The 10,737-nt window shown below is 37.8% G+C and overlaps 1 protein-coding gene across 3 annotated transcripts in view; it reads left to right on the forward strand.

The window, feature by feature from the left end:
• Positions 1–9,743, forward strand: part of LOC128696114 (tigger transposable element-derived protein 1) — a 134,746-nt gene extending 125,003 nt beyond the window's left edge. For all 3 annotated transcript variants that reach the window (XM_053787203.2, XM_053787202.2, XM_053787200.2), the window contains exons 2-4: positions 1,261–1,356; positions 1,565–1,640; positions 1,905–9,743. In XM_053787203.2, the coding sequence (XP_053643178.2) occupies positions 3,082–4,779 (1,698 nt within the window). In that variant the 5' untranslated portion in view covers positions 1,261–1,356; positions 1,565–1,640; positions 1,905–3,081 and the 3' untranslated portion in view covers positions 4,780–9,743. The remainder of the gene's footprint in view (positions 1–1,260; positions 1,357–1,564; positions 1,641–1,904) is intronic.
• The last annotated feature ends 994 nt before the right edge of the window (positions 9,744–10,737 follow it).

Genomic DNA, 10,737 nt, shown 5'->3' on the forward strand with positions numbered 1-10,737 from the left:
GATTCAGTATACTGCAGCACGTCACAGTTTAGATTCAGTATACTGCAGTACGTCACAGTTTAGATTCAGTATACTGCAGTACGTCACAGTTTAGATTCAGTATACTGCAGTACGTCACAGTTTAGATTCAGTATACTGCAGTACGTCACAGTTTAGATTCAGTATACTGCAGTACGTCACAGTTTAGATTCAGTATACTGCAGTACGTCACAGTTTAGATTCAGTATACTGCAGTACGTCACAGTTTAGATTCAGTATACTGCAGTACGTCACAGTTTAGATTCAGTATACTGCAGTACGTCACAGTTTAGATTCAGTATACTGCAGTACGTCACAGTTTAGATTCAGTATACTGCAGTACGCCACATTTTAGGTTTTTTAGTATACTGCAGTACCTCACTGTTAGGATTATTCAGTATTCCGCAGCACTTCGTATTTTAGATTCAGTATATGCAGTACTCTGCAGATTCTATTAGTCGGTATACGCAGTACTTCAGTTTAGCTTATACAGTATACCGCAGTACATGATAACTTAGAATACTGAGCACTCAACAGGGCTCACACGGTTGGAATCCACCGTGTCCTCCCTGTGAGCCGACTGTACATCATTTGTAAGTCACCTTGCACCTTCAGGTGCTTGACATGCGAAAAGGCAGCACAAGTTCTCTCTGCACATCATAATAACAAGTATATCGTTCTGTTTAGGTTAATATTTAACATATTTCAGAAAGTAAAGTGGTGTTTTTTTCCAATATATTTGTAATAAATTCTAATTTTTGGAATGGTATATTTTATTAACTTCTGTTCAGGCGTATTTTGTAATAGGATATTTTAAATAACTTTTATAGAGATGTTATTTTTTGTAAATGGGATATTTTATAAGGACGTTATTTTTGCAAAGGTTTTTAATGATTACTATATTGACTTGTTTTTATAATGCGATATTTTTAATATTGTCTATGAGCTCATGTATTTTGAAAGCGATTTTTTTTGTAAATAAACAAACTAAAGTAACTACCCTTTTTAAAAGAAATAATTTTTTAATGATTGTAATAAACACGTGTTTGTATGAAGTATTATTGAGGATTTCTGCAGTGGTTTTTTTTTTATATTTTGATGAATGCTATAGGAACTTTTTTTTTTACAAGCTGGAAGGGACGTGTTTTTCTTTTACATTGACTGCTGTAAGGGCGTTCGTTTACAAGTAGGATATAAGGACGGGCTTTTAAATTGTGTATTTTTAAAAGTGATCTCTTTTAGGTGAAAACGTGTGACCCAGTTGTGATTACATCCCTCTTAATGGGTTTGTGTATCACAACCACAAGGTGAAGACACAATCTCCTGAGTGCCCACTAGGTGAGATATATTGGAATTTTCTTGCTATTAAGATACATTTGTTATTAATACAATCTTGAGCAGTTATGAAAACTCTGTGCAGTTAATAAAAATCATTTCAATATGTTGCATAATAAAATTATTTCAGTCATGTATTGATATAAATATTTGCACAACCAGTGACTGATGTTAAAGATTTTATGGAGAGATTAATACAATAACATTTCAGAACCCAAAGCGAGGAGTGGAGTGATAGACAAATATCCCAGTACAAACTTCAACTATGGACAAACTCAGTTTAAGAGGTAGGTATTATTGCTTCTGTATTTTTTTTATGTTGAGATGTTATTCTTTCCACAGTTTCAAGTTAATGTTTATTGTTTTAATTTGGTGATCCTGCATTATATAAAATGCTTCACAAGAAGTTGATATTCAGGATTTCACTGTGTCTGTTATCCATAATAGTAGATATTAAGACTGAGATATTAATTATTTTGCATAATCGAATGACACTAAATATTGTTTTAAAATAACCTTTGCAGCTACAGTTAATCTCAATATTATTTCAGAACCAGAAGATAATGTGGAGGCCATAAAGTCTTCAACTCGTCGCTTCAAAAGTATAGAGAATTTGAGCAGATACGAATGGACTAGTTAACAAGCGGAGGATGACCTCATTAACATGAGGCGGTGCACGCTAGACATCTCACGCTGATACCTCCACAGCTGCCCCGGGAGCGCGCGTACCAGTACATTTCACCCAGGAGCATCCTCATACTGTGGGCATTTCCTACTCCACCACTCACTCCAGTATCTCTGGCTTACCCCACACAAAATGACTGTAGTGATATCGCTCAGTAGTATTCTATCATCCTCTGATATACGAATAATTAATGCGCTTCTTTTATTTAGTAAAATTAGATACATTAGTATTTACATAATGGGAACGGAAGCCAACTATATTTCCCTGGCATATTCTATCACAGGGATGGGCTGGATACATAGTGTTGAAATCTTTCAGTCTGAGCTAGGAGACAACAGATAATGAGAGTTGAGGGTATACAATACATGTGCACTTAAGGCGTAGACCCTGTAACTTAAGTATGTCCCTATAGGAAATACCTGTAGCGGTAGTCGGACCATGTGATAACTTTAAAACTCCTCTTCTAATTAGCTTCAAATTTTCAACGTTGACGTATCTTGCTCAAAGTTAGATTCAGATTGCTTTTGGGCTTGGTAGGTCCTAATTTGCCACTTCCATAAATAAAAATAGTGATTTCTTTAAAATAGCTTTAATGCCTCTTCTGATTACCTTCAATTTTTCACTGCTGGTGCATCACACATAGAGGAATATTCAGACTGCTGTTGGGCTTTGTAGTCATTTTTGCATGTGGTAATAGAGTTCTTTTGAACTTGTGTAAATTTACAATGCTGATGTATCTAACCCGAATGATAGTTGAGATTAATTTATCCTCTATAGGTGCATGTTTGCCAAATACATACAGTGGACCCCCGCCTTACGATGGCATCGCGTTACGTTAAATCCGCCATACCTCATACGATACATTTTAACGCAAAAATTTTGCCTCACGTGATTGGTCGGGAACGCGTCCTACGCATGGCCTCAGCTGTCCCGTGCGTGCCAGTGTTTACAAGCCAGCCAGTGTGGTCGCATCCACACATACATTCGGTACATTTCATATTATCAGAGTGTTTTTAGTGATTGTAGCTGCAAAATAAGTCACCATGGGTCCCAAGAAAGCTTCTAGTGCCAACCCTGCGGGAAAAAGGGTGAAAATTACTATGGAAATGAAAAAAGAGATAATTGCTAAGTACGAAAGTGGAGTGCGTGTCTCGGAGCTGGCCAGGTTGTATACCAAACCCCAATCAACCATCTCTACTATCGTGGCCAACAAAACGGCAATCAAGGAAGCTGTTCTTGCAAAAGGTGCAAGTTTGTTTTCGAAACAGAGATCACAAGTGATAGAAGATGTTGAGAGACTGTTATTGGTGTGGATAAACGAAAAACAGATAGCAGGAGATAGCATCTCTCAAGGGATCATATGTGAAAAGGCTAGGAAGTTGCATGACGATTTAATTAGAAAAAAGCCTGCAACTAGTGGTGATGTGAGTGAATTTAAGGCCAGCAAAGGTTGGTTTGAGAGATTTAAGAATCGTAGTGGCATACATAGTGTGATGAGGCATGGTGAGGCTGCCAGTTCGGACAAAAAAGCGGCTGAAAAATATGTGAAGGAATTCAAGGATTACATAGACAGTGAAGAAATGCAACCTGAACAAGTGTTTAATTGTGACGAAACAGGCCTGTTTTGGAAGAAAATGCCAAGCAGGACCTACATTACTGAGGAGGAAAAGGCACTCCCAGGACATAAGCCTATGAAAGACAGGCTTACTCTTCTCATGTGTGCCAATGCTAGTGGTGATTGCAAAGTGAAGCCTTTATTGGTGTATCACTCTGAAACTCCCAGAGCGTTCAGGCAAAACAATGTCGTCAAGGCTAATTTGTGTGTGATGTGGAGGGCAAACAGTACGACATGGGTCACTAGGGACCTTTTCTATGACTGGTTACACCATGCATTTGCCCCCACTGTGAAAAATTACCTAATGGAAAAGAAATTGGACCTTAAGTGCCTCCTGGTATTAGACAGTGCTCCTGGTCATCCTTCAGACTTGGCAGAGCGACTTTCTAGGGACATGAGCTTCATTAAGGTCAAGTTTTTGCCTCCTAATACCACTCCTCTCCTGCAGCCCATGGACCAGCAGGTCATTTCAAACTTCAAAAAACTCTACACAAAAGCTATGTTTCAAAAGTGCTTTGAAGAAACCTCAGATACTCGATTGACTCTAAGAGAGTTTTGGGAAGATCACTTTAGCATCCTCATTTGTGTAAACCTTATAGGTAAGGCTTGGGAGGGAGTGACTAAGAGGACCTTGAACTCTGCTTGGAAGAAACTGTGGCCACAATGTGTAGAAGAAAGGGATTTTGAAGTGTTTGGGGCTAACCCTCGGGGGCCTATGCCAGTTGTGGAATCTATTGTGGCATTGGGAAAGTCCATGGGGTTGGAGGTTAGTGGGGAGGATGTGAAAGAGTTGGTGGAGGAGGACAATGAACTAACCACTGAAGAGCTGCAAGATCATCTTCAACAGCAAGAGGCCAGACCTGAGGAAACTGCTTCAGAGGAGGGGAGAGAGAAATTGAGGAAGTTGCCTACTTCAAAGATTAAGGAAATGTGTGCAAAGTGGGTTGAACTGCAAACCTTTATGGATGAAAATCACCCTGACACAGCTACTGCAAGCCGTGCTGGTGACTATTACAATGACACTGTTATGGCCCATTTTAGGAAAGTCTTAAAGGAACGGGAGGTACAGACCTCTATGGACAGGTTTGTTGTGCGACAGAGGTCCAGTGACTCAAGCTGGTCCTAGTGGCATTAAAAGAAGAAGGGAAGTAACCCCGGAAAAGGACTTGATACCTCAAGTCCTAATGGAAGGGGATTCCCCTTCTAAACAATAACTTCTACACACTCCCCTCCTCCCATCCCATCAATCATCACCAGATTTTCAATAAAGGTGTCATGTATTCTATTTTTAGTAGAGTAGTAATTGTGCATGTCTTCTTCAGTTTGTGTGTATTAAAATTAATATTTCATGTGGTAAAAAAATTATTTTTTCATACTTTGGGGTGTCTTGCACGGATTAATTTGATTTCCATTATTTCTTACGGGGAAAATTAATTCGCCTTACGATAATTTCGGCTTACGATGAGCTTTCAGGAACGGATTAATATCGTAAGGCAGGGGTCCACTATATATACATAAAAAATGTATTATTGGTTTTTGTGCATTCTCAGAATTAAGTCTTTTGAAGCTTTCAACACTTGATGTATTGCACTTAGTGGAAGTTTTGAATTGGTTATAAGCTGTATAGAGATCAATTTGCCATTTTTTCAACAAATTTAAATATTTTTTCCGTCTGATAACATGAGAATCCTTATTTTTATCGACTTAAATCTTTCAGCTCAGATGTATTGTGTCTCAAGAAAGTTTCGGCTCTTTTAAGTTGCTTTGTAGTGCGAATTTGCCAGTTTCACAAAAGTATAGGGTATCATGTTTACCATTCTGGAGCACCAGAAAATTGTGCAGCACATTTCATTTTAATTCTAAACCATTTTTTTATTTATATTTAAGATTTTAAGCTTATTTAAGCATTTAAGAATTACATACGCTTTGGTGTAGCATATCTTTCATAGGAGAGAAACTCCTTTAAGTTTCATTAAGATAGTTTTATTAGTCTCCATGATAAGCCAGAGAGACTGCATCACTTCCCTTCACGATAAAGTCTCTGGATACAGCCAACCTAATTTCATCTGATTAACTGGGTTGAGTTTCAATTTCTGGGCCTCTTAAGGCTTTTTATATACAGCTGCGACTCTTGGGTGTTGATCTGTAGCTCCTGTGCATCTTGAGGGTGTTCATCTACAGTTGCCATGCTTGAGGGTGTTCATCTCCAGCTCATGAACCTCTTGGAGTAACTCCTAGTTTTCATGAAGGAGTTATACAACGGCTCCTCTCGCTCTTGAGGGTTCTGGAGAACAGCTATTAGACCTCTGTCATTCATTGAGGTACAAGGGGCTTGGGTTGTGCAATAAGTAAATAATAATAATTTATTGTTATTACCGTATATTCACGGAGAAGTGCTGAATCTGTAGGGTCATGAATTGCCTAGAACAAAGAATAGAATAGGCCGAAACTCCTCTCGTTTCTTAACGATTTTTCGGGTAGTATTGCAGAGCTATAATTTATTGATAGTCGGGTAATGTGGCTTTGTGGGCATGTGGGTCACTAGTACAAACAACTTTGTTGACCAGGTGGTCAACAGGAAGCCTCGCATCAGGCTGGACTGCAAGGGTAGAAGAGTCCTCGAAATTGGTCACAGGTATACACAGCACAGATACTTCCCAAGTGTACGCCTTGACACCCTGAAGAAGAAACAACTCTATGCAATGCAATAACTCTACATGCCAGATAGAGAACATCCTCTCCAAGTTGAAAATACCACGGATTATATCATCAATACTCCTCACAGGACTCAAAGAATGACTCTCCCACAGAGGGTCCGTCGTTTTATCCATAAAGACGATTACCATCGACCAATGATATTGAGCAACCTCCCTGCAGATGAAGATGATTGGGTAACACCAGAACCCTTCTATGTTTACTAAGAAAATCATCGCCCCCAATTACGGAGACATCTTGTATAACATTCTACTGTTAAAATTATGCTACATTTACTATGGCGGGACACCACCTTGTAAGAAGCTATTGTGTCAAGTAATTCTTTATAAACTGGCCAGAAAATTATTGACTTCATTGCCGCTTAAATATCCGTTGCGCAATCGCAAAAAAAAAAATGGCAACTTGTATATTTACTGCCAATTCAGAGTCATGTACTGGTATATCTGTTATATCTATGTGACTCTGATGGGTTAGTATTATACCCCTTCAAGAATATTTTATTATTCCACATACACTTTTTAAATTACACCAAAGTGGTTGGGCCACTTAACTTTTATATCCTACCTCTCTCTCCCTTCTCTCACCCTTTTCCAATATTTCTATCCTTACCCATCCTTCTTGGAAACATAAACACATATGCAGTTTATTGTGATCCTTTATTGACAACGTTTCGCCCACACAGTGGGCTTTTTCAAGTCACAAACAGATCTATCTGGGGTGGAAGGTACGGGAGTATTTATAGTCAGGTTCATCGCTATCCCACATAAGAACATAGAACACTGCATAAGGTCTACTCACAACTTGTCCAATACCCCTGCCAAGCTACCCAAGACTCTATAACCCCACCCGGTAGATCATCAGATGCAGCATTCTCCATCTGACCTCAACATTCTGAACCTGACTATAAATACTCCCGTACCTTCCACCCCAGATAGATCTGTTTGTGACTTGAAAAAGCCCACTGTGTGGGCGGAACGTTGTCAATAAAGGATCACATTAAACTGCATATGTGTTTGTTTCCATTGTGTCGGTATTTTATACCATTTATTTTCACCCATCCTTCTTCCTTACCCATCTTACCAAAGCTCTGGTCATAAGAAGAAGAACTTCCCAAGGCATAGTTTCCTTAGTCTTTGAAGATTATCCTGGTATGAAGAGATAGGGGAACCGCATAGACCTGGAAAAAGACATACAATATAATTCAATCGAATTATACTACATTTGTGCCTCTATATCCTGTAACACCTGAAGAAGTAGATGAAGTGTGGTGCACGTTGGTAGGAGAGTTTGGGATACAATGGCAACTAGGAGAGAAAGGGGATTCCGGTTTAATTCTGTGCAAGATTTCCATTTTGGACCTATCGCAACAGAATAGTGTACCTTTGAGACGTCACATTGTTTACCCTTCCTGAAGTCGTAGAATATAAATTACTTGTGATTTTCATGGCATATGCATTTGGTATATGTAGCCTATAAATGTTTTACAGTTCAAAACATGTTTATAATAACAAATCAGTAATTATTTGTATATATCACGGGGTTAAAAGGTAGGCAAATATTGGTGATTTGAACCTCCTTTCCTTTCAGAAACTTACCCAGATAGAGAAGTTGAATTAGGTTAGTATTTCGATGTATGACTCAAGACAATGAACCTCAAATAGGCTTGTGGGTAAAGGAAATGATATCTTGGAAAAGAAACTTGGTCACATCTAACTTCTGGATAACTAGCATTTTGTTATGATCTAATACTTTATAAATACAAATTATACTCTGTTAACACATTTTGTCTCATTGAAGTTAAATTCTCGGTAGGATGTCTGTGATGTACAACAGATCCAAGGTAACAGGTATTGTCTTTTGTATTTTGGATTCTAGGATTGAATCCTATGGTAAATCTAACTCTCAAGACATGACTGAGAGCAAACATAACGAGATAACATTAAACCGTAATGAAGAAATCGTCAAAAAGTTCACATACTGTAAGGATAAAATAATAATAATCATATCAAGTCGGAAACATTTTCTGCTTATCAAATCAAAATCTGCTAAAAGCGATGTGTTTACGGAATGACAGAAAATACTGTTTGAAGTATATTATCCTCTAACCTATTATTAATATTTTTCTAGTGTTTCATGGGATGTTTCTTATAATGGAGTCAGGAGTTGATACGTTCCATCATCACGAGCTATATATCACCATGAGACTGTTTGCTAGGGGAAGTGGGGGAGGGGTAAACCACAGCAGTTTACACGTGCTAATAATATTTTTTTGCAATAACAATTCTGATGTAAACTCAGGTCCTGATTCGTCTTTGTGTCTCAGTGTTAAGAAATTGTGTACTAGAACTGTATGACTGAACGTTTGTCTGAATCTTAAGTAATTTTTATATGGCAGACTAAAGTTTATTTTTGGAGAAAGGGTTTTTAAATCACATTTGTAAAGAGATTATCTTTTTATTTTTAATTTTGTGTGATCCTCAAGAACTGACGTAGCCGGAATAGTATCCTAGTGTAACATTAACAGTAACATTCTAACCTCTCGTAATAGAAGTATTTTAGAGAGCAGGAAATTACCTCGGAAGTTTAAATTAATAGCCTCCCATTGTGACCAAAATAATTTCTAGATTTAGGGCTAAAGTTGAAAACAGTTTCATTATATATACGAATTTTCTCAGAGTACATCTCTCTTCAGGTTTTATTACCGCCAATATTAAACACAGAAGCAGCACTCAGTGCTCGCATTAAATCTAAAGCTTTAAAATTAGTGAATAATGCAAGCAACAAGGAGTCTATGTAACTAAATACAGTGAAATAAAAATTTATTTAAAATTTTAATTTAATAGCTACTGATCCCATTAAAGTAATACATTTGGACACGCACCACCCTGACCCCCACCCCCACCCACAACCTCCCACCCCCACCCACTACCTCACACCCCCCACCCCCCAACAACACCCACCTCAACCCCCACCCATACCACCCACCAGAACTCGGTACATTTAGTGTTTCGATGAAGAGGAGGAACTTGTTATTTTAAGAGAAGAAAATTGTAAAAAAAAAATTTTTAGAAGTGGATGAATTTGTATATTTTGGTGATAATTGAAATTATCCCCGAGAAAAGATAATGTATTTCTGATATAATGAATTGTTGGTGGTATTGATTTTGAACTGTGTAGTAATTTGTGTTTGCACTTGTGCGTTATTGAATTTGTAAATAAATAAAGTAATTGTTCATTGTCCCCAAACTGTTTGTTTTGGTATAATTCACGTACCTGAAAACCTTTTAAATTATATAGAACGCCTCTGAAAACAAACGACTTATAATGTATTATAAGTTAATATAATGTATTATAAACTAATAAATGTATTATAAACTCATATAATGCATTATAAACTCATATAATGTATTATTAACTAATAAAATTATTATAAACTAATATATCATAAACTTATGTATTATAAGCTATTATAGTATAATGTATTATAAACTATTACAGTTTATTATTTACACAGTAAATATTATGGATAACCTACAGTGTTTAGATCTTAACACACGTCGTGTTGGACAGGTACAGTCATTGGTGTAGCAGCAGCAACAGCAACAACAGGTGGGTGATATAACCTGACCTTGCTCAGCACGGATGATCATGTCACTTGCTCTCTTCAGCACGGATGATCATGTTACTTGCTCCCTTCTCTATTGCTCAGGGGAAGTTCCTTGATGCTGCTAAGGGGCTCTTGATCCATGGAATCGGGCCTGATCTCCCAATTCTGGGATCGAACCTGATGGACTCTCATTTCCCCAGGAACTTTATGATCTTTACGAGTTTAGCGCAGTCCCCATGAATGCAATAATAGTAATAATGAATGTTGGCCACACTGGCTAGAGCTGTTCCAACCAGCGTGACTGTGGCAGTGGATATGCTTGCTGTGTACAGAGAATTATGTATTCTTCATTTCCACTCGCCTGTAAGTTGAGCTACCCTTTCGCTGGTAACACGTCTTTGATGAGTGGATAGATGAAAAAGGAGGTTGACTACAGGCACCACTCTTGCTGTTTGATATGGTTCGGTACTTGTTCGCTCCTGTATTTGCTGTCTATTATTTACGGGTATCATGTTATATATGGTACGAAATACGGATAAGTTTATGCGTAGGACACACATGCAACATTTAGGTATCATTATTAATAAAACGTTTCAACATTTAAGATACCTAAATGTTGTATGTGTATCTTATAATTAACAGGTAGCTGGAAACCGAGAATTCTGAGTTCCACAGGGTGATTGAGGTAGTACTTGTCTTAGTAGTAGTTTGCATTTGGCTAGGAGTTAAAAAAAATGTGATCTCAGGTATACCTGGAGAGGG

This window comes from Cherax quadricarinatus, chromosome 48 (assembly GCF_038502225.1).
Source record: "Cherax quadricarinatus isolate ZL_2023a chromosome 48, ASM3850222v1, whole genome shotgun sequence".
NCBI classification, from domain to species: Eukaryota; Metazoa; Arthropoda; class Malacostraca; order Decapoda; family Parastacidae; genus Cherax; species Cherax quadricarinatus.